We start from the raw sequence: 25450 nt of genomic DNA, 5'->3' as shown, positions 1-25450 counted from the left end.
TTCTGCAAGTTTCCTAGATTGATTTTGGACAGCTGACTCTCACTCAGGTAAATGGAAAGGTCAAAATGTGCACCAACCCTAAAGGCACAGAATGCTGTTTTCAGCAGAAATCTACAGCAAGTCAACTGACTGAAAAAAAATCCAGCCTGAGAGCCACCAGCACTTTAGATTCATCTCGGTAACACTGCAGTGATGATCCTGAAATCCTTACTTAGACAAAGCTTCCCCCGAGTCCCAGATAGCTGACCAGTAATTGCACAGATTAACACTTGCATTTAATGAAAGACCTGACTGCTTAAAGTTTATCTTACTTCAGGTTAGCAGTTCTAAAACTCTTCCAGCTATGAATACAGCTTTTCTAAAAATTTCATCTACAAAACTAAATTGAAACAGCTGTCTCAACTCCATGCCATCTACAATGCTAATATTAAAACAGGTTAAAACCTACTGGTGAAATAAGATAAATAATTTAAATAATAAACTTTCTTAGTTTAAATAAATTAATAAGTTTAAAATATCTGTTTATCATCAGTAGCATAGAAAAAGAAAGGAAAGATAAATAGGAACATAATAAAAGTTTACTTCAACTGTGGTTCTGTAAGAGTCTGTTTTGGGCATTTAACAGTTAAAGAAGCAGTGGCACGCTAACCGAGCACATTAAAACAAAGAGTTGGCAGCTCCTGAAGGAAAAGCGCTTGTGCTCCACTGTTCCAACTTGTCAGTCAACTCATGCCAGCACTCTCCCTGTCTGCCTCTTCTCCACACCCTCATTACATGTGTCTGTCTGGACTGATCTGCTCATCTGTTCAAGGACTCTTCTGACAAGTTAAAAATTCTGCCTCTTTCTGCTCTGGAATTGGATCAAATCACCTCAGCTTTTTTTTTTTTGTAGCCCCACCAGGAGGTTTTTTGCTTATGGTCTCATTCTGTTTGCCTTCACTACTTGTCTGTTTTTGATTTGTAGAATGGAGGAAGCCGAATTGCTGAAAGAAAGATTCCAGGCCATAACAGTAAGTGCTCATGGTTATAATTCACTATTTAAAAAAAAAAGGCTTAGAAGTAATATTAGCAATGAGCTGCTGTGTGTTTGCTGAATAATGATTCAGCTCAGGACAGAAAAGGAAGACTTTGTCTGCTTGAAATTGTTACTTAATAATTCTGGTTTATAGGATATTGCTTTAAGACAGCGAAGTTGACTGTACTGACTTCATTAGGGGTTGTACTGGTTGTATTACACCTTAAAATTAAATTCAAAGCAGTGAAAGTATGTGTGCAAATCACTACTGGACAGTGTAAAACACACATTACAGAATGTTTGCCTGAAGGTCAGAAGGCAGATAGAGAATTCCAGAACAAATCAATTTTTACATTTCACCATGTGAGATTAGAAATTTTTCATTTGTACTGTGGAATTAAATACAAGTTTGGAATTATTAATGATCTCTCCTAAGTATTGCTGTCTGAAAAGTAAAAAAGGACAAGCTTGGATTAAGCAAATTGCTCCTGTCAGTTTTCAGAGGACAGACTCGGTGAAGTCTATGATAGAGACATTGCAAAACATTTTCAGTTTCTCTTCTGAAAGGAAATCTGAGTGATGATTTCTAGTGTGCAAAAGGAGCAACTAAACTATTTTTAAAGTAATACAACCTGATGTTATAAAAATTGGCTGAAGCCAAATTCTCCTCTGATTTGATCTCCAACTGAACTTATTCAGTTACAAAAGACTTAAACTGAAACAACATTTGTCCCGCTGAGATGAAAGGAAACCTCCGGAAGGATCATTCACTCTATTAGTTAATAATAAATAATGGAAACAAAGGCATTTGTCCCACTCCTAACATGACAGATTAGTTGTGAAACACAACTAGCAGAATAAATGGTGGGCAGAATTAAAAAATACCTTATTGGAATTCAAATAAATGTAAGAAGGCATAACTGGAAATCTATGGGAATCTAACAGGTTGGGTTTTGATTCAGTTGAGTTTTAATTATGGCACTTGATAAGAGCCAAGAGGACCATTTACTGTACTTACTTGAGACCTGAAAGAAGCGCACAATAAGGTAATTTGAAATGTTTTAGAGGGTTTAGAGTACATTTGTTGGTTTAACTGCAATGTTGCCTGAACCAGGGTCATAACCTGGACTTTGTCTCTAGTGTATGGGCTCAAAAGATAACAACAGCTTTGGCACTGCAGAGAAGTCCAGGCCTCACAATGATTTGTGCTCCCTGGGATGCAGGGGCAGGAATGGGGCAGCACTCTTGGCTGATGAGGAATAATATGAACATACTGAGGCTGGCATCCTCCAGCTGCAGCTTTGCTTCCAAATCAATACTGAAGCAGTTTTCTTTAAAGAAACGGGGGCAGCTTCCAGTGTCTTCCATTAGAAGAAATAGGAAATAATTTTTGGGTTCTGCCTATGACTTAATTTATTACACTTGATATGTAAAGGAGCAATGCGCTCGCTGCTTTCATCAATCCAGAGCATGCAGTTGAAACACATGGAGTGTTCCAACTGCAGAAAGGAAGTAGCCTGATTAAAGGGAAGCTATCAGCCCTACCAACCTGCAGAAAGAGTTGTCCAGGGAAACAACAGCCTGCAGTTACAGTAGCAAGCTACTCCATGGCTCTGGGGGGGTTGGCTCAAGTAAAGTACCTGGGAATTTCAAGTGCTACATTCCAGATGTTTGCTGTACAGGATCTAACAGGATAGCAAGGGGCACTCCAGCAGTCAACAACTGCACCTGCGCTCAATGTTTTTATTGTTAAATACCTGTCTCCTTGACAGCAACACAACCAGTAGGAGTTCTCAAAGCCTTTTGCAAATCTTTTCTCCCTATAGCAAACAAAAAGGAAAACGTGATTATTGTTTTTGTTCATGATGTTGCTGTTATTAAATGTTTTGATGCTCCCACGGCTCTGAAAAGGAAACTTTTCCTTTGTTATGTAGCTACCACCTGCTGCTGGTGTATCTAGACTAGAAAAGCAAAAAATAAAATGCCTTCATTTTGTTAGAAAGACTCTCATACCTTAAGATATGAAAACTTTAATACCTTTGATGCTTAGTGGGTTTTAATGTCTAGAAAATTACAAGAAAATTAAAATACTTTAGTTAAAACATTAGCTGCTCCATGGAATTGACAGTATGTGGCATTTGCCAGGGGACCAAGACCACCATCTTTGGCCCCACTGTAGAACAATGACACAAACTAATGGACTTGGCAGACTAGATATTTCACAAGACACTGCTCTGTGGATGCCATTGCCTTTCTTTCAGACAGATCCAGCCTAGAACACAATTCATTTCTGCGCACAAAAGTCAGGAAAGAGTCCCACGTGTTTCAGTAGGAGTGAAAGTTAACACCAAGTGTTACCTTTCATGGATGCACAACAGAAAGGAATGGCTGAAGATACTCTGTCATAAAAAGCAATTCCTGCTCACATTAACAAGAGCATAGTAAGAGAGAACTTTTGGACTTCAAGGACTTCTGCCAGGAACATGATCATCTGCAGGGGCAGAGCATGAGGTTTAATAGAATCATGACTCCCTTAGCTATCCAGGAATAAACACTTATTCCATTAGATGTACAGTCAAAGCTTCATAAAGCAAGACATGATGTAAAGACAAGGCATAGCAGAATGCATGGCAGAAAGTGTTCTAACAGGTTATTTTGGCACATAAGGTTCAAAAAGATTCCTCATACTTCCCAGCTTCTGGAATTCGACTAAATTATATAGATATATAGACTAGGTATATAAAAGACAATCTATTTCAGCTGATTCAGTCTGGATAACTGTATAACAGACATTTAATACCTACCAGTGAAATTAAAGGATGCTTGAACACCAGAGGATACAAGAAGAAAACTTAGAGAAAAAACATTGGACATAAAAGAATTATGGAGCTCTGGAAAAAAAAAACAGGCAAAAGTTTCTTTACTGAATAGGTTCCTTATTATACACTTAGTTTAAAATACACTAATTTATGCCTTTATACTCAGGTTTCTTTCTGCACAGTAGTTTATGTACAAATACTAATTTCAGACTGCCCAAACTCTTATTGCATCCCCACTGGTACAAAAAGAATACCCAAATTGACTTAAAATATTTTTAATAGTATAAACCAAGTAAGAGTTCATTCTCTAGCTAAGAATCTTATCTAGAACTTTAGTAAAGACAAAAAGAATTTTCCTTAAGAATTGTAATAATCTGTAAACACAATATCTTGTCACACTGCTCATCTAATGATGTGTTATTTAAAGGTCATTTATACCATGAGGGTATAGGAATATTTCCTAAGTAAGGAAAAGTGTGAAAATCAGAGAGTAGATACTTAGTCTTTAAAATCAGGTCTGGCTAAGAAAAATCCAGCATAGCAGCTTTTGGATGAAGGCTCACACAAGGGTCATTGAAGAAAAGTTACATATTGTAGTGATCCTAAATCTGTAACTTGGTTAGTTGTATTAAAGAGCATTGGCAAAACAAAAACCACTGCAGAGATAAAAATAGCATGCATTTTGAGGAAAGAACCACACCTGTTCTGTTTGGAGTATTAAAAAGGCAGACTAACACCATCAAGGAAAAATTGTAAAGGCTCTATAAATAAATGCTATACTTTGCAGACTGTGAGATCAGTGTTGATGTTCACCTGTGAAATCCCAGCACAGTACCAGTAGTGCCTGGCCAGCCTGTATCCTGCCCTTGGTCCCCATAAAGCTTGGTGGCTTCTTCCACTTCCTATCCTAGCCTTCAGAAAAGCATCCTCAGAGCATGTGGCCCCACTGCTAATTTCTAATTTCCAGTAACAGTGAAGTGATTCAGCCAAGCACACCATGGCTCTTCCTGTTTCCAAATCCCAGATCCCAGGGAAATGGTGAAGAACAACTCCCAGCCTTACATCCAGCACTTCCTTACTGACTTTCTCCAGTCCTTACACACAGCTGGTTCCACAGGTGGGCTGAAAGGGCGAGGCTCTTCCTCTGTTTGTGAAGAAGTTAACCCCTTCCTAAACCATACTTGTCTGAAAACAGACTCGGTATTAAACAGCTACCACCTTTTTAAAAGAGCCAGGCTGTTCTAATTGAAAGAAAAGTAGGATTAGCCTCCAGTCAACAAATATTCTGCACAGAACAGAAGATTCCATTTACTTCCCCAAAATGTATCAAGAAACAAGTTTCTTGATTGGCATATGGCAAGGTGCCATGCCCAACAACAGAATTTTATAGCATTAAGGATGACCAAGACAATAGCCTATTAATACACCTTATTAAAATTATTTTCCTTTGGCATGATTTCCTTCCCCCTGGCTGCTGAGGACACAAGGTACTAAATCAGCATTTGGCCTCATACAGAGGAGCCACAAGGTTACTCCACATGACAGTGCTATCCAAAAACAGGAGAGGCTCAAGCTTTGCCAGTGTTCAGACATTCTTCACCCATTTCCTTTTTTCTCTAATAAAAAGGATTAAAGTGGCACTAGGATAGAACAGTACAACATGAGGTTTATCCTTCTAAATATCAGCAGCCACAAAAACAGTCTGAGCACAACCAAAAATTTTCTTTCTAAATTGAGAAAACAACACATATGAAGTATATTACATTCCTCCTTTCCCATCTTTACCATTATTTGACTAACAAAACAAATTTCTAAGCCTTGTTTATTCCTGTTTATTTCAGCTATTAGCCACAGGATACATAAACTCAGTGCTGGATTCACTGACAGCCCATTTAATCTAATGATGTATCACAGCTGCTCAGTGCAGACCATGCAGACTCCTTCCTCTCCTAAATGATGCGTGGGCTGCCTCAGGAATTTTGGTCAGGACCCATTTTTAGTCTCACTCTGCATGTACAATTTTGTTCAACTGTACTTTCTTCCTGTTTTTCCCCCCTTCCCAAGAGTAACTAATTTTTATCTTGCATCATCCCTCCTCTGTGGCCATTAACACATTTAAGTGTACTTTGGAGAAAGAGCAGAGGAAACCATACCTGTGTAGGATCAAGTTATTGCTGCAAAGAATTATGCACTGCCTAAGCACCACATAAGATTTATAATAAGATTTTATTTGCATGGATTGATTTCACCCTACTGAACACTCACATAATAATTTTATTAACAAGTAATTTCTCTAAACAAAGTTTTATTGTTCTTAATTTGTAGGACAAAAGAAAACTGCAAGAAGAAATTACACAGAAACGTCTAAAAGTAGAAGAGGAAAAAATGAAACATCAACATTTGAAGGTAAGTAAAGTGTTAGATTTATGTAACTAAAGATAGCCTCAAGTCATACAGCATGAATAAAGGTTGGGGATTTTGGAATGCAAATCTTCATACGTTTAAGTCATGCTTTTACTGTCAAATTTTCACAGCTTTGTGGAGTCCTGCCAGGACTCCATTTGACTTTAATAAGCATCACTCTTTGAAAAAAATTACACCGGGGAGCTAATGTTACTTGATCACTTACATGGCATAAAATGAGATCATAACCAGGAAAAACTCACAGATGAAAATTAAGCCTCACATTTCAGACTGGGTGTGTTCACTCCCTAATCCCACAACAGCAACCCTACTTGGTACAGGGTGCAGCACAATAATGAGGTCTAACTGCATTTTTTCCTAGAATAAAAACACCATATTTATTTGGCTGCAGGCTTTTGTCAGCTTGTTTAATTATTCTTTAGTAATATAATGCAGTTTCTTTGTATATTCCAAAGAAAAGTATAAATGCTGCAAATATTGTTCTCAAATATGGCCTGGTAAACTCAGGATTACCAAGTTTAAAGGTTTAAGAAAACTCAAGATCCATCTCTGCAGAGAACTGAAATTGCACTGATTTCTACCCAACACCACTATTCTTAAAATGTTTATAACAGTTTGGCAGTCCTTTTCATTTAGATGAGAAAAAAATCTATGCTTCTAGAAATATGCAAGACTTGGTATTTTACATACTCTTTTCATTATGTGAGCAGATAAACAGTCTCAAGAGAGATATATTGAATCTAACACCAGGAGCGTGGCGTGTCTCCTCCAGCAAATGTGGGAGAAGCATATTTAAAACAGACTCCTCTTCAAAACAGCCACCAGATCCTGAGCTTCATCCACCCTTTTCTTTTTTGTCAAGCCAAAAAAATGAAAAGCCTTGATAAACCAGTGCACTGGGCCAGGCAAGGCAACACACAGCTATACCCAGGTTTTATTGGAAGCTAGTTACTCCAAGGACAGGCTTGGCCATTTGGGGAACATCCCTTCCAAGTCCTGTAACCTTTGAATAGCAAACATGTGACTCCTCCATCATGGTACATGGCTACATCGAGTACTGAAAGTTTTATTCCAAGTTTCCATGTCTATAAATCCAGATGACTGTTCTGCCCTTCTTTACAGAGGGATAAACTGATCTGTTGTAGACAACCAGCTAATCCTCACTACTGCTGTGTGCAGACAGAGCCCTAGGGCAGTTTCCTTACAGACTTAGTACGTGTTCATAGCTAAAATTAATAGGTCCAATGGAGTTTTAAAAGTTAAGAAAGCAAAAACCAAACTTGTACTTATTCTGAAGAAATTTTATGGTGTTTTTAGAGAGGCCAAAACACTCCTGGAAAATACTACTGAAATGGTTTTACTTTGGAAGAGATCAGAGATTGTGATTTCTCTGCCTATTGTATGGAAATCATACAGAAAATCTTTTAAATTAAATCAGTCCTCTTGCATATACAAAGCAAAGCAAGGATCTGTTGAGCAAGTTATTCACTTGGAAAAAAAGAATCAAGCATACATTTAAATATATACTTACATACACACGTATGCTGTATGAATACATACATTTCATTAGTTTTTGAAGCACACAAAATGTAGACTACTTTTTCCAACTCAGGAATAAGATAGGCACCTAATACCAAACACATTAGTACATGAACAGCTTTTGCTTTATACCCTAGAAGTTTTGTCCCTTAATGAACATCCTTGCTTCAGATTAATTCAGGTATTTCAACAGAGTCAAACAACAAAATGATCCAGTGCATGAATTGCTTTAAAACAGATTTAGACTTCTAAAACATTTAAACACTGCAATAAATTTTATTAAGGGTTCATTTTCCAAGGGATTCAGGCTGATTCCACCCATTTATACACATACCAGTTATGTGCATGTTGAAATCCAGTGCTCCATGATGTATTAGCACAATTCACACCTGTCCCTTAGGAAACTATTGCAGGTTAGTAAATCTCAGTGGCAGAGATGTTCTTGTTCGATAGATAGCACTATCCTGTTCCTCGTTTTGTCCTTCCTATTTATAACCCTTAGCAACAGGTTTATCAGAAGGTTGTTGGTTTGGTTTGTGGTTGTTTGTTTTTATTGGAGTTCTTATTTGGTATTTTTTTTGTTTGTTGCCTAAAAAAGAAAGTTTTAGCTTCCTTTTTGCAAATAGGAATCCCTGCTCTAGCTTCCCAATTACTTTGTTTGCTGCCCCCAAGTAAACTTTACTAGAAATACACATGGGGCATCATGACAGATCTTAGTTATTTGGTACAAGTGGAGAAGGAACATTAATTCCCTACATGTGCTCGTCTCTCAAATGAAGTGGAGGGCATGCAAGCAAATACACCTGTGTGGACAGGGCTTCACAGAACTGCGAGGGGTATTGGGGGCTGCTAGTGTGGCTACAGAAGAAATTTTATCCAGCGTTTCTAGATGCTCCATCAAATAATCCTTCCTTCTACTTGGAAGGATTTAGAAAGCTAAAACTTTCTACTTGGAGTCCTTCTCACTGAAGCAGCAAGGGAAAGGACCAGACAGAATTGTTTGAAAAGTGCAGTCAGTACTGATTTGCATGTACTTTCTAAGAGCTTTCACAGTTTAGTTTATTAATTTTCAGGCTTCTGACGTGCCTGAACTCCATTAGTGCTACCTTGTGGGTGCTTGTCACACATCTCCTTCCAGAGAAAAACCTGTCAGGCCCAAAACAGCTGCTCCTGCACTGGCTTGTGCTGCTGCCTAGATGGAGCAGACCTGAAACCCTCTTTTATTCAAAGGTTGTTTCCAAACTACACAATGTGTCATTCTTTCAAAAATGGCTAATGAAATGAAAAAGATTATATGGCATTTAGTTGGGAGTAGCAGCAAACTGCTCTAGAAACATGCAAAAATAACACTATTGTGTTATGCTTGTATTTAGGGAGTTTGCACTCTTGGGCCTAACCATATACAGACAGAAGATTTTGTTGATTTTAATACATGGTATTGGTTTCTGAGCTCTACAGTGCCAGCCCCACTCTAAATCTTACAAGAAATTATCAATTTATTTTTGGAGACATAAGTGCTAGACTAACACTGTTCCAGCCAAGATGAAAACCTCACTTTTCTTGAGGCCCTACTTATCATTAAGATCTAACCAGCTTGATAGAAAGGGAATTAATAACTGTGTGTCCTCCAGCTTGAGAATACAGTATTTAGTGGTCAATAAGAGTTGTGCCAACACCAGGCTACCTACATCTACCAGATAATGTAAAAATATCCTATTAAAATCTGCATTTATTTCATTAGAGCCTAAAAAACAACTACAAGGAAGTGCTGCAAAGTGATTCTACAGATTCAAGGCTCAGAACATCAGTTTTGAGCAACCTGTGTTTACCAAGATTTCCTAGGACCCAGTGTTGAGGGAGACAGACTACTGTCCTGCAGGCAAAGGCAACTGTAAACATTGCTCTTACATCCCACAAGTAAAAAATTCAAGAGCATCACAGAGTGCCTAGACTTCTCAGCAAGCCTGTTTTAGACACATTTTCTATGACATTATATGTCAACTGGGAAATTACTCTTGACTGCAATAAGGTCCCACATATACATTCCTCTGCCAGTTGGGCCTCAGTAATAACCTCATGGAAAGTGCACAATAAATAGAAAAGTGCAGGAAGCAACAGTTGAAGTGACTCAACACAGGATGCAGGCAGGGATTCCAACAGCCCCTGCAAGCAGCACTGAGGTTAATGCAGCAGAGCTGGGCACACTGCCTCAAGCAGCAGTAGTCAAAATTCAATGTAATCTGCATCCACATCCTGCAATTAACAAACTGTATGGGGGGAGAAAGGCAAAAACTTAATATGGAAATCAGCTCAAGGAATCTAAATTATAACAGGGACATCTATGGTTAATTAAAGACTTTATATGTGAGCTCCTTTTTTGCCTGTTGAAAGAGTATTTCTAAAGAGTCCCAGCTCCTTCCTCAAGGCAGCAACTGCATTTATACCCCTGAGTTAGACTGAAAGGAGTAAAAAGAGTGCAAGAAAGTTGGCATGGCTTGCAAGTTTCAGTCTGCAAATATGAACCTATCTCCAACAACATTTTTTATTTTATCAGGAGTATTTTTGAGAGCTCTGATGACTTTCAGGTACCACCTTCCCTAGTATAAAGCAGCTGTAGGAAGCAATCAATGCATACAATGGTATTTTACAGAATTTGAAAACACAGCTGAGAGTGATACGCTTAACCTGTGCACACACAATACACCCATTTGTGAGCCACCACTGCACAGAAAGAACTCCACAGGCACTAACCAGGTCAGGACCTAAATACCTAAGCTCTAGATTGCCCCTGCAACAGCAGCTCTAAATACACAGGTCTGCTGAAACACTAAACACAGCAGCTGCCCATGCTCCACCTTTGCACTGCCTCTCTTACCCCACATATCTTCACCTGCTGAAATGTGAGTTCACTATCATAAGGACAAAGATCCTTTTATTTTCCAGGGGTATCGTTGCATCACTAACTCCCTAGAGATCTCTTACTCCTATACAATCTTATTTACAGAAACTTCTCATATTTTATACCTCCTTTCAGAAGCCATGCAATGCAAGGACCCCAGAAATTCTGGCTATTGAAATAAAACTGTTGTGCTTCTGACTGGAGCCTTTCACATGAGTCTGTTGTATGTATGGTTGTACAACTGGATCCACCTCCCCATATTAATCTGTTATGGATAGCAGCTGACATACTCTACATTTTTGTTGGATGAACTAATAAAATGGGACATTGTAGCTAAAGACTTTGCTTTTAAGTCAATCTCAAAACACAGAAATTTAGTTTTTCTCTTCCAGTGGCACCCACTGTGGTCAGGTTGTCTTATGCTGGATAGATCACAGTGCTGCAGATCACATCTGTGGCATCAAAACAAATACAGCAAATGGTTAAATAGCTTAACTCTAGCATTCACTTACTTGTCTATTTTTCCCCATCAGAAAAAGGCCTTGCGAGAAAAATGGCTCTTGGATGGCTTTAGTTCTATGACCCCAAAGGAAGAAGAGGAAATGCAAAAGCAGAATCAGGAGGACCAACAACGGACTCATGAGCTGGAACAAGACATTTTCAGGTAGGGAAGTACCCCTGCCCTTGTGCCTGGGTTAAAATGGTCCCATCCTACACATCCTACCTTATTTTGTATAAGATGAAAGTATCAACAAGTTTTCTAGTCAGTTAGAGAATACAGAATGCAATTTTCCATAGTATAAATTGTAACAAACTGCACAATAACTATATTGCAGAGTATTTGTTTCTCTAATTCCAGATACCCTTTCCATGCTGTATTTGGCAGGTGTAAGCACCAATATATGGGGATTGCTCTAAGATAGCAAATGTTGAATCAGAACTTCAAAATAACAATAAATTTTCAAAGTTCTCCAGTTTCACTAGGTCCTGGCACAGCCTCTAATACCTAACTTTCACCATAACAGCACTTAGAACAGTACAGGCTCCCTAGTTCCATAAGCAACACTTATCCTCAGTTTTCTATGTGTTTTGTACTGAATTTAGTCCCAGAAACCTGCTCTAGCAAAGGTCTTTTTCTACCTTTCAGTAGAGATGTTTCTACAAATCTCATCACCTAGTGCTTTCCTATCACACAGGACCAGCCTTTAACTGCACAGAATCCCATGAAAAACTCTTATTTACCATGGACATGGTTCCAGGTTCTTATTAGCTCCAGTTAGCCCTTCTGAAATACCAAAGAGCTGTGTACACTGTCAGCTCCTTCCCTGGGTCCAGGCATACTGACTGGTACTACCCCTTAGCACCGACAGAAAAGATGAAATGTTCCTCTTCCTTCAGATTCTGGAAGGTTTTTTCATCCTTTTTCTAGGCTTCTTCCTCTATTTCAATTCAATAGCATTTTCCTCTCTATTTTGCTTCCACTGCACTCCTACACACACCCTTCCAGCAAAGCTGTCACCAAGATTAACTTTCTCTGGTGAACACCAATCCTCTTCTCTCCTCACCCCATCTCTGACACAGACAATAATTCTCTTGGCTGACAGGTAGCAGCCTCATGCTAGTTTGTGCTATAATTATGCTGACTTCTTGCTCAAAAGCACTTTTCTCTACAGAACATCTTGGTACACACCTCTATAGGGTTCATTGGTGCAGTGCTAGGAGGCAGCCAGCAAGCCCTGAAAGCATCCCAGAGGCTGTCATTTTAAAGGCATGCAAGAGGGGCCTATAAGACACTGTGAGTGACAGAAAAGAACAGCATCTAGGGCTAGAATGGGCTAAGGAGCAACAAGGAAATGGTGCTGAGCAAGCATTTCCCCATCAGGCCACTGGAAGTTCAGCCCTTCTCTAAGCAGTGAGAGGAAAGATTAGATTCAAAGTCCTGTTGGCCATGGGCAAAGCCTGAGCTAAGAATTTAGGAAGGCTTATTCACAGGTCTTTTGCTATAAATTAAATTTCCTGCCCTCCCTAATAGCTGTTTAGCAAGGGCATCAAGAAAAAACATCCACACTGCCTTCTAAATAACATTAGATCTTGTTTATACACACCCAGGCCAGTTTCAAACTACCCAGCAGTGATACAGAAACCTAGGAATAAAGTCCACTAATAAACATAAAATATTCATTATACAGTTCTTGCACAGTGCTTTTGCTACACCACAGTTATCACCAAAGCTAACAAAAGCCTGTCTGACCTTTGACCTGCCCTGTAAATCAAACATTGCTAAACTGATCATGTAGACTCATCATACAGTAGAAATAACAAACTGAGAGGCTCAGTAGAAATCTTTCTTCTGAGCATCTGACTATTAAAACTCACTTGATTTGGAGACATCCAGTTCACTCTGATTATTCTGTGTGTGTCTGGTCTTCAGTTAAAAAAATTATGAATCACTTTAAAGACTCTTTGATTACCCTTAGACAAGTCTTTTTTTTTCTTTCTGCTGAGAGGACAATTGCAATTGTTGACAGATTATTTACAGTAGTGGCACGGGCCTTGCCATCACCTTCCTAAATGGGATCTCTGTTTTGAAACATTCCTTACCTGAGTGTCAAATTGAGCTGGTGTATGTCTGCTAATCAGTTCATTGTTTTTTATAAAAGGGAGAAGTTCCATTCTTTGTGTCAATGACAAAACAGTGAATAGCAAAGCAGCCTGAGCCGCCTTGGAGACAAATGGCTGAATGCTTTGGTTACAGACAAAAAAATTGCATTTACACTATCTTTCCCATTTCCCCTCTACATGTTGGAAGCTTCAAGTGAACCAAGAGAGCACATCCCTGGTCAGGGTACGAGCTGAATGAAGAATTAAGAGTCCTGTTTTCTCACTTAATCTTCAGCTAATAACACTCATTCTTGATAGAATTAGTTGCTAAACAACATATTTAAAAATGAAAAACAACTGAGGTCTATTCAATTGCTTGTAATGTGTTGCATGAAAGCAGATGACAAGGCTATACTAGAGAGCTGCTAAAGCATTTGACTCACCTCAAAACCTGTGAGAGCTTGCTAAACTGCCTTTTCCCCTCAGTCTAGAATTCTTCAGGGTGGTATCTTCCTATCTGCTTTTCATTCTCAAGCCATTTATTTCTTTCCCGGGGTGGCATGGATGCCAACTGCAGCAGATCAGCTGATGGCCAGCAGCATCCAGGCAATCTCCATAGATCTGAATTCAGCTGCTACTTTGGTAGAGAAACCTTTCAGTTAGTGTCTTGATTTCTAAGGTTTCTTCTCTCATCCACACCTCTATGCTACTTATTTCTCCCTCTCAAATAATCAGTGCTACTTGAAAAGAGGACAAATGTTCAAACGATAGATTTAATACAGTAGCTGTGTCACACTTCCATTTCTCTCCTAAAAAATGCAGCACTGTACAAAAGGTAGTTTCATATAATTGCTAGAATAGTTGCTAAACCCTTTCAAGACAAATTGGGATATAACTTCATAAAAATGTGATTGACTTGGCTTGTAAACATTGTAAACACACCAGTAAGATCTTGGCCTAACTTTGCAACCGCATGATGTTATAAGGGCTTCAATTTCTTTGAACTACACAAATCACATCTCTTAGAAGTTTTCTTTCCACTAATTCCAGAGTGCACACTCACAGCACACACTGAAATTGAACCATAAAATCTGTTTTTGCAAGTATAAGTGCAAAAGAGATATTTAGAGTCCAGATGCAATTCCCATTACATGGTATGAGAATTTCTCTCTAAACCCACTGAAAATTGAATCAGGTCCCTTAATTATCATATAAAGTGAGTGTTGGTATGGGTGAAAGAGCATATATAAACAGCAATTTGTTTCTTGATCACCCAGATAAATACATGGCATTTATAATCTTTGACTTATTTGGGGTTGTGTTTTCTCTTTTCCCCCACCTCCCTTTTTTCAAGTATCTCCAAGATTTTTCCTCCTCTTCTTACACCTGTGTGTCTAGAAGTGTTTAGAGCCAAGACTAAAATAAACCCACAGTATAAGTGAATGATTTTTCAGCTCATTATGCTTCTGTGAGTTTTTAATGATTTTCAGATTGAGACTATTGTGATCAACTCTCATCTAAAATTAAACATGTCAATAAAAACAAAACATCAATATATTAAAAAAGACTGTTCCATAAGAAGTGCAAAAATATGGCACATGGTCATTACTTTCTTCTATAGCTGTCCAAAAATATTCATCCCCTTTGTAAAATTTTTTAAATTTTAGCACTGTAATCAGTACCTTTGATCAGGGTTCTAAGGCCATCTTGCAGAACTCAGGTCCAAAGTGTGAGCAGCTTTTAAATATTTTTTTAACTTTTACTTTCATCCTGAAGGGTTTTTTTCCTGTATCTGTTCTGAGGTCTGTGATACCTTTGTATAGCAAAAAAGAGATGATATCACCAACAGATAGAAGTCCATGTAGCACCCTGTTAGTGTAGCTCTACATATCTGAGTTTAAATAGGGCAAGAGCCATAACGGTAATTCAGATTCCTCAGCCACACAGAAGGAAATCAATAATGCTAATCTGTCAACCTACATCCAGCTTTTCTAGGCTGATTACTTTAAAGGGATGGCAGACTTTAATCATTCAGAGTGACTCTGTGTAATATTGTGAATCTTAGCACACAGTAAAGAAGTCAAAATACAAAAATTCAACACTTCTTTCCCTTTGGGTTATAGACCAACATTTCTATCTGTCTGTAACTTGGTCTCAGTTGTAACTATTCTGACTGCTCTCAGCAAAAGGTGGTATCAGTTGCAGCTGCCTTTGGTCTGTAGTCATTGATTTCCAGCATGGATTAAAAAAAAAAAAAATAGAAGGCATATTTCACTCAAATATGGAAGCTTTGGGAATTTCTTTTTTTTAAGTCAAAAGACGTTCTTTTAAAAAGAACTATGAGACTAAAGTTATACATCATTAACCTACAGCATAAGACATTCAGTTCAAGTCCCACTTCAGAGTTAAATCTGGAGTTGGATCCTAGATCTTCATGGAGAATTGACTTCCCAACTACTCAACTAGTAAGGCAAATTCCATTTAAAACTCAACAAATATGCACTTAAGAAGAAAAGAGTAGTCTTGATTAGAAAGAATAAATAGGAAACAGGACACCTGCTTAAGTCACTGCCTTACTCAGAGAAAAAACTGACCAAGATGCTTTACTTTAGCAGTGTGCTTTCTCCCTCTCTGACAGATTCAATTTTTTATCTTGGACTTTTCTGTCTAGAAGTGTTTGTCTTACAGTAAGAAAATAAAAACTCTGATCAGGAAAAAAGATACTTTGATCATGATCTAGTATGCTGATCAGCTCTAATATGCAAGAAACCATACAGAGACTTACCACAGTAGAAAGGCAGGGAAAGGAGCTGTAACACAGAAACATACAGCAAGTGTCAATAGCCCGAAAGAAATTTTTACTTCTGAGGCTCAATATTGCTTTCACATAACAATAAAAGTTTTTAAAATAAAATACTTAACTCATCAGCCAAGTCCTAACTGGCAAAATATTTCACGTTTAAATGTGGAAGCGTTTGTTTGTTGTTGGGTTTGGGTTTTTTTCTTTTTAAATAAAAATACTATTTCACACCTTTTTCCCAATGTGTGTGAAACCATAAGTTGATCTCATATAAGAGTAAGGTTTGTCAAGATAAGTAGAACCGTCCCTACTAATGTCCTTATTCCTAATGCATCAACTCCACAGTGTTGCTCTCTGCCTGGTATTAAATCAAATTCAACTATCATTGCAGACTAGAGAAGGAAATTGAGGCTCTGGAAAGACAAGAAATGGAAGTCTCAGCTAGGGAAGAAGCAATTTTAAAGAAACTGAAGTCTATTGAGAAAACAACAGAAGACATAATAAAGGTTAGTGCTATATTATTCCAGAAATAGCAATTATTACTCAACCATCATCATCATATCCAGGGAAAGGGGAACTAGCTGGATCCCATGAGTGGTCATGAGCTTTTGCCTGAAGTGACAACAGTTCAAACAATGAGAGGGGTCAAGATGTTACATTGTTTAAGGGCTCCTGTCTCCATCTGCTTATTTATGGGGGTGGGGGAGCAATTCCTATCTTTACTCATCTACAGCACATCTCTAAAAACAGCACTGCCACTGACACCAGCAGCTTTGCATCTCAGCCAAAGACAGAAAACGTACAGACCAGGTACTGAGGCTGGTCTGTTCATGCTCCTTCAGCTGATGTGCCCAGCTAAACTGTATCATGCTCTCCACCAAGTCCCTGACAGAGATCATTATGTATCTTAATGTTATCAGCCATTAGTCTTTGTCAAAAGGTAATTTTAATATTTTTAAATCATCTTAAACCATCTCAAAAATACAGTGATGAAACTAAACTTCAGTTCTCCAGCTGTTCTTACATACACTCACACATTCTCTGAAGCTACACAGGGAGATCAGTAAAACTGGAAAGACAAAGTAGGACCTGTAAAAAAACCTTTGACGCCAACGAGGTTGGGCCACAGTGGGAGGCTAGGTCACTGTTTAACACTTCATAATATTTTTGTCCTTCCCTGTGTGACTTGGAAATCATAGTGGCAAAAGACCACAGAAATTTCACTCTCACTTTCTATGCTCCAACTGAGCATATTTCACTTTCAGCCCCTTCTCTGTATGAAGCTATGCACACAAAAGGTTAAAACTATCAGGGAAACCAAAGCACTGTCTAGTCAACATCTTTAAAGTAACTATCACATTCATTGTTAATGGTTCTCTTTCCCACCTAGTCTGTGAAGACTGAAAAAGCTGGATTTGAAAAAGGTACGTTTAGCCAAAAGAATATATTTTAAAAGGTTCTTGTAGAAGTAAGTTAAAACATATTAATGCTTTGTGGATCTGTGGATCTTTACTCAGAGGCAGCAGACTACATATATGCCAGCATTCCTGACCTTCCCAAGTATTTCAGACCGTCTGCACTGAGAAGCACAGCACATGCTGACATGGATGATGAAGAAAAGAGAAAAGGTACTGCTAATCAGTAACTCCAGAAGGTGTCAATACGTACAAGAGCTTCCTATATATTGAATCTAACACACTTTAAGCAAAGAATAGACATTACAGATATGAGACATTTGTTCTTATTTAAACTGTGTTGCCAGTTACGTCATCAAAACTGAAAGGTGAGACAGTGGTGTAAAGTAAGTGCCACTGAGAATAACTCTTTTCACCACTGACACGTCTTTCCAGCACTTGATTCTTCTGCCTAAGTAAGTACAGACTCCCTTCATATCATTCATTTCTCATTTTCTGTCTGCACTTACAGCTGTTGGGTAGCCAGCAGTAGTCAGGCTATTTCCCAACTACTACAAAGCCTTCTAACCCTTCAGAGTGCCCAAGACTCTCTGGCATTGCAGCACGTGGAGCTCTTCAGCTGCTATTGCCCAGCATAACACCAGGGGCCAAGGTTAAATCTGGATTTCTCAGTCGATCATGTAATTAAAACTTTCTCAACAGCTGATTCTTCCTCACAGAATGAAAATACTTTTTTTCCACAGGATAAAAGGGGATATCCAAAATGAGAATCTAATATATGGGTTGTGTATGTGATAACTTCACATATTTAGTAATTCATTCTGACAGTTGTTCTCTATCACTGTCAGAAGTCCTACATTTCTTGCAGCTACTGCATTACCAGTTTAAGCACTTGTTTCTTTCAACAGCATTGTTTGCCATGGAAATAAAGGTTGAAAAAGACATGAAGACTGGAGAAAACACAGTGTTATCAACAATACCTCTTCCCTCAAAAGAGTTTAAAGAGACAGGAATTAAAGTCTATGATGATGGCAGGAAGTCAGTCTATGCAGTGTCATCAAATGGGACCACAACACAAAATGGGATGGATGAACTTGCTCCTGTTGAAGTGGAAGACCTGCTACGGCAGGCAACTGAAAAAAATTCTCAGTCTCCCACAGAGTACCATGAACCTGTCTTTGCAAACAAATTCTGCAGGCCAGTAACTCCTCAGAAAGACAAATTAATCCCAGGACCAAAATTAGAAGGCACTGACCAAAGAGAGACAAATGGATTTAGCAATCATCAGACAGCGTTCTCCTCCAAAACAGAGCCCTTTATGCAGCAAAATAAAGAGAATGGCCTTGATCTTCCAAAGGTAATACAACCAAAGTCTCCCTCTCCAGTAATTTCTCATACAGAGAAGAAAGTGCACACTAATCCTGACAACAGGATGATTCATAATGAAGAAAGAAATGCTGCACATGAGGAATCGAAACCTTACCAGGATACAAGGGAAAAACATAGTGAGACAAGGTTTTTAAATCCCTGTCATGCTAACGCAGCATGCCCTGCACCTCAGGATGAGGAAGATGTTCGGTACAACATTGTGCAGGCTGTCCCTTGTTACGTGGATGAGTCGGAGCCGGTGACGATGGTGTTCATGGGTTACCAGCGCGTTGACGATGACGACGCAGAAGCAAACCAGAAGCTGTCCCCGTACGATGGGGTCATCCGTGCAGAACTCGTTATCATTGATGACGATGATGAAGACGACAGCAAATCTGAGAAACCAGCCTATCACCCCATAGGCCATTACAGTCAAGTTTATCAGCCACCAAACAGGAAAACCACAGAAGCCCAACAGACAAACCCTATGAGCAGTCTGGGTGCAAGCCTGAACAAGGTACCCCACAAAAATTCCATCTCCCTGCAAGAACAAGAGGAACACTTAAGCTCACAAACACACCACACTCATCTTCACAGCCAAATGTCTGGAGATGGTACAGAAGATCCCTCACTAACAGGTAACAGAAAAGGAAAATCATGTCACTGCTGCTCACTCATGTAGCAAATTGATATTGCTCTTATCTGCTGGCAACTCTATCACTTTGTATATTTTTGGATTGTTTCAGACTAATATGCTATTAATAATATTTTTTTTGCTCTTCTTTGTTAACAAATACCAATCTACATTTTGGATCTGTTGAATTATTTTGTCTTCAGCAATGCACTAGTTACCATATCAAAATTTGGAAAATAAACTATTACAGAAATGCCATTCCTATAACCTTGAAAGATTTAAAGTGGTTCTCTTTCAAGTTCCATTAATACTACCAAAATTAGCAGAATTAGTTTTCATTTCTTGCAGGTAACTAGTAGCATTGCTACTTAACAATTCCTCTTCCCTCACTGGCATGTTTTCTCTGCCTGTTTGCATTCCAACTACTTCCTAGACCATCTAACTTACTCCTTAAATAAGAAAGACTGCTTAATAATCAGCTTTACTTTGTATTTTTAAGGAATCAACATTGCCAACATTGTCTTGATAGTGTTTATGCAAGTTCTAACATTTTTCCATTAACCCAAGTTAGACATTTTTATAGCTTCTGAAAGATAATGAAACAGTTTTCATCACTGTTAGTTCAGTAGTCCACAGAGTTATTTTTAATGGCTTTTATATTCTATAAATACATAAATATATATATTTCTTACTATAAAGTTTTATTATAAAAGTCTGCAAGCAATAGCAGAATCTTCCAGAAACATAGAAAACTCTTCTTTATGATTATGTTGCACTTTAACACATACAATTAGACTCCATTTAGGTATACTTACAGAGCAGCAGATTGCAGACTAGTCACATTCCACTTGAAGCAAAGAACACTCTGGTTGAATTGCAGGAAGATCAGGGGTCCTGATGCCACATTCTCTCCTCCAGAGAATGTGCAGCAAAAATGTAAATTTGACTCTGGCTAAAGCTGAATTGACAGCCCAGGAATTTTTTACACTACATGTAACGCCAGGAAAGAGGATGATCTTTGGATCATGTAAGACCTTTCAAGTATTTTTGCATCAGTAGGCAGTGATTGGGAAGAACTGTTCAGCAAGCAAGGCTCTCAGCTTTTAAGAGTATCAACATCATGGAGTCATGTATACAAAAGCCAGAAACATTCCAGCAATGCTGCCCATCCTTCCTGATCAATAAGGCCACTACACTTTTCCATTACCTCTGCTTTCCTCAAACCCCCATCCTGCCATCTCTGTACTTCCCTGTGTTCTCCAGCACCAAGAGCTGCTGCCAGGAGTTTTTATATCAGCAACTGGAGGCAGAAGTAGTTAGTACAGGTAAAATAAAGCACTCCAGAATCTGCTCCAGCCCATTATGTTTTGTGTAAGGTCCCTTAATTCCCACATCACATAAGTATAGGATAACAGAGAAGGGTCACTTATAACTATCCCACCAATAAGAAAGTGGCCAATTGGGAAAAATGGATCCCAGCTAAATTAAAAGCAGTTTGGCAATTGCCTCAAAAATTCCCCCAGTCAGCACTGCCTCCAAGTGAGTATCTTCATGCCTAGTAGAATTTGGAGCTAAGCCATACTCTTCTTTAGCCCTCCACTTATTTATTGCCACTCCCTGGGACATTTTTGATCACTGGAAAAAGCCAGGAAGTGACTCAATCTTTCCCAAGCAGCCCTGTAATCCTACTGAGACTTCTAAAAGAGAAACAAAACCAGGAAAGCCTCTCAATCTAGAACAATGTAATTATACAGAGCTGTTTCTTAGAGAAATATATTGTTTTCAAAGCAGTCATTGATGCCCACCGTAGCAGGTTCACCCTAAACACCACTAGAGAAAAGAGTGGAGTCAATTATTTTTGGTAGCTCATCATTAATTAAACTAAAACAACAAATAGTAAAACAAAAACCAAATCCTCTTGGAAACTAAAGTTTTGAGAAGCACTTGCAGCATTTAAACATTAAACAAGCACTGGGGACTCAAAGACAATGGAAAACAAAGAAGCATAGCACAGACCAGCATGATGGCCTGTTATGTAACAATTTTTCTTTAGGAAAGAGATGAACCTTCAGAACAAGTTCCTGAATCAGTTAGCAATGGCCAAGGACAAGGAGGCAGAGGCATTGTTCCATGTGCCAATCTATATAGAGACAGATCAGATTAAATTAGGAGCCTTTCATGCCCACAATCTTACAAAGATGTAGGACATACCTTTCCACATAGCAGCAATTTTCCTTCTCCCACAAGCTCCCTTCTTGACCAATATCAAGTATGTGCCCTCAGAAAACCAGAGGGCAGAGATACAGAGAAAAGGATGACAACTCTATAATTGGTACACCCGTATTTGCATTATTAGGGCTTATTTTCTTCTTCAAATTTCAGGGAAATTAATTCAAGTGCAAATGTTTTGAAGATGCAAATACTCATTAGGGAAATGAAAAGTCCTTGGGAGGGAACAAAGGCTAGACATAGTGAAATGAATAAGGAAATGCAAAACTAAAGCTGAATAAGCAGCAAAACATACTGACAGTGTGGAACAGGCTCTCATGGGACACGAAGGTCCAAGGCTTTTGGCAGCTAGCTAGTCTAGATGAGCTTTTTTTTTTCCCTACCACTGGAAGCTTTGCAACCTTCAAAAAACACAATGGAGACAGCTCCATTTGTGTGGAAGAAAGTGAAATATGAAAATCCTTTTTAATCAAGATTCATGCACACCATCTGTTCCTGCAATGTATGGAACAAGACAAAAACAGACTATGAGCTAGAAGTGAGGCATCAAACTGACTGTTCTCAAACCATGACCAGAGCCTGAATCCTTCAGAATTCCTCAGCCTGTAAAAAGTACACAGTGTCTTTTGTAAGATCTAAGGTTAACATCAGTGGCTCTATGATATAAAGTTACACTCAGATGCTTCTATGATTTGCATCAACTTCAGCATTCAAAACATAACATGAGCTGGACACTTGCTGACACGTGTAAATCAAGTAAACAGCTGCTTTGACCCCTCGTGTCTCAGCAGGGCGCAGGAATGAGACACTATTTTTGGTAACTCTTCAAACTAGCAGGTCAGAGTAATGGAGATTATTCAACAATGTGCTGGGGGGAGGTTTTTACATATCAAACAACAGCATTATATTGCTGTTCCAAAAATAACCTTAACATTAAATCATTGGCCTTTTGCTGTCCCTTTCAAACTTACCCCCATTATACCCAGTAACAGACAATAGCCATACTGATGTTTATACAGGTGCTGTTACTGCATCAGATGAAATCAGGAACATGACTAACTCCCACTCTGACTCACAACACCGGGAAGAAAGGAAAGTTTTCTCTAAGCATCATCGAAAAGGAAAAGGTTTCCAAACAGTTACAGCTCCCACTGAGGAGTTTAGTTTAAACAAAGAGTTTGTTTAATTATTCATGTGTCCTTTTAATCTGTCAGCATCCAGTCAAGGGCAAAACTAACTCTGTGTTAGTGAAGGTAACAGAGACAAAACAGAAGGTAACTGTGCTAATTTTTAAATAGCAATTATAGAGTGATTTCTAAATATACTCACTTTATTGCAAAATTACCAGAACTAACACCTTCTACTGATTTCTTTCTATAACACTAAAACAATGCTTATTCTGCTGGATTAACCACTGGAGGTATGTGTGTTCTTCATTTTTCTAAACAAGGAGATTTTGCTTCAGAATCAGAAAGAAAGACTTAAAATGCAATGGCTTTGTTTATTTTTGCAGCTCTGAGGATGAGAATGGCAAAGCTGGGGAAAAAAGTCCTTTAACAGCTGTAATGAAATGGAAGTAGAAATTACCACTCAAAGCAGATAAAGCTAAGAAGACTTTCTTCCACATACTTTTTCTGGATCATAATGCTTGTTTTGCTACTCTGTTTCATGGGCTACTTTGCCCTCCGCATAATGCAATGGACTTTAACAGACTTTCAGATTTGACCAACTGCCACATGCACACACATATCACATCCTGGATTTTGTTAAAAGTAGTGGGAAGTTACCTAAGGCCATAAATGCAGTGTATATACAAGTATGAAGACATGTGCATACCTGTTCTGACAATCAGAAATATGCTGTTGCTGTATACACAGGGCAGATAAACACCTATCTCCATGGAACTTCATGGGACATTGTTTCACATTAAAGTGTGCCAATCTATCTGATTTTGACTGAAAATGCTGTTCCAGCATTCTTTTTGTAAAAGCATTGGTTAATAAAAAGCAAAATGTGAGAGAGGAGCAGGAAGACATGTAAATTAAAACATGCTTTCCTATTATACTACCTTGGATGAAATATAAAGCATTCCTTTTTAAGTGATAGCAGAACAAACAAAAAATAATTAAGCCAGCATACTGAAATATTTAATATCCTTCTAGATGTCCACAGTCCATTCACCCGTCAATGTTACATACAACAGTTGTAGCCATCCCCACAGGCTGCTCTCTTCACCATCCCACAAACATGCTGCCCACCCATGACCTCACAGACCAATCCTGTGCATAATATGAACAGCCTGACCTCCTGAGCATGGTTTCACCTCCCAGCCTGCTGAGAAAGCTCCTTGCTTTTCCAAGAAACTGCTTGCCAGACAGGCAGTGCTGTCCATCAAAAAAAACCCCAACCAAACAAAAAACAACCCAAACAAACAAACAAACTCCCATCAGCAGAAAAAGACTCCAACGGCCACACTGTTTAGGTTTCAGTGGGCTGGGGAGCTAAAACCAGGCAAGCCTCCCACCAGAAATGCTGAGTTGCCAGTAGCTTGTTCTGCAGCTGAATACAAAGATCTGTTACAGGTGCAGCCACTGCTGGGCACAGTTCTCCAGCAAGTTTCAAGGCTCCCACCAAAAAACAGGTTAATTCTTTTCACATGGTAGAGGATGCAAGGGCCCTAAAAACAGGTTCAATCACACCTAAGGAGAAATCACATCTAAGTCAGATTTTCCAGTACATAGTTCTTGGGGAGAAGTGCCTCATAGCACACTACACCATTATACTCAAATCAGTACAACAGCTTTAATTCACTAGGTCTTAGTCTCAATTTCTAACACTAAACAGATAAAGCTCATTTTGTCTTATTCTGGTATAGCTGACTTTAATTATGCACCAGTTAAAAAAACCAAAACCACTAATTTTTTGCTGGTATTCTTTTCAAAGCTGGAAACTAAGGTTACTACCTCATACTGAGGCACGATGGTAGTAATTGACTGATTTGTAGCCTCTAAACATTCAGTGGCTCCCAGTCTAATGTGGGTAATAATCTCAAATTTTAAGACTTGTCAGAAATGGTTACGTGGAGAGTGGAATAGTAAATAAGAATAAATAAATTTTATTATAGTACACTTCCTCTATGTCTATCCTCTTGTTTTTTGCTGTTTTATAGTGGTTTTTTTCCTTACACTTCTTCTGTCATTTGCTGGTTGTGCAAGTGAAGGCTTCAGCCTCAACTCCTAAGGATACACCAAAAAAATGAGAGCAGGTGAGTGATAGGAAGTAGTCACAAACAATTTTTGTAACAGAAGCAGATAGCTATGGACACGCATCCTCTGCTCCCCCAACAACCTGTACTATTAAACTTAAATAATATGGAAAAGGGAGCAACTATCATCACAATACTGGTCAAAGTACCTCAAAGGAAAGACTAGAAAGGTTTGTGCTTCTGGAAAGTAGGAATGTTTATCACCTGATTGCTACAGCCCCAGAGCTCTCCTGCATCCTGTATCAACAAGAACAGAAATACAAGGTGGCAAGTTATCTTTTCAAATGTCAGTAGAGATGCCATGCAAAACTCTAATTCATCATTAAAGCCAAGTGATTTCTAAGGCCCCACGAGACAAAAGTCTCTCAGAAGCAAAGCTGAAGCTGCAGTCCTTATGTGAAGTATCCTTTGTGTGGGATGATTGTCATAAACAGCTGGTTCA

The 25450-nt window shown here is 38.7% G+C and overlaps 1 protein-coding gene across 1 annotated transcript; it reads left to right on the top strand.

Annotated features, from left to right (window-relative positions):
* Nucleotides 1-699: 699 nt before the first annotated feature.
* PALMD (palmdelphin) lies at nt 700-24871 on the top strand. The gene is made up of 8 exons (XM_063165632.1): nt 700-1010; nt 6160-6240; nt 11230-11360; nt 16489-16603; nt 17488-17521; nt 17615-17725; nt 18421-19518; nt 23257-24871. Exons 1-8 carry the CDS (start codon nt 966-968, stop codon nt 23298-23300), a joined length of 1659 nt encoding a protein of 552 aa, XP_063021702.1. The 5' UTR covers nt 700-965; the 3' UTR covers nt 23301-24871.
* Nucleotides 24872-25450: the final 579 nt, after the last annotated feature.

Source organism: Melospiza melodia, chromosome 11 (genome assembly GCF_035770615.1).
Source record: "Melospiza melodia melodia isolate bMelMel2 chromosome 11, bMelMel2.pri, whole genome shotgun sequence".
Lineage (NCBI taxonomy): Eukaryota > Metazoa > Chordata > Aves > Passeriformes > Passerellidae > Melospiza > Melospiza melodia.
The sequence above is the reverse complement of the archived record's forward strand: the minus strand, read 5'-3'. Positions and strand labels throughout refer to the sequence as shown.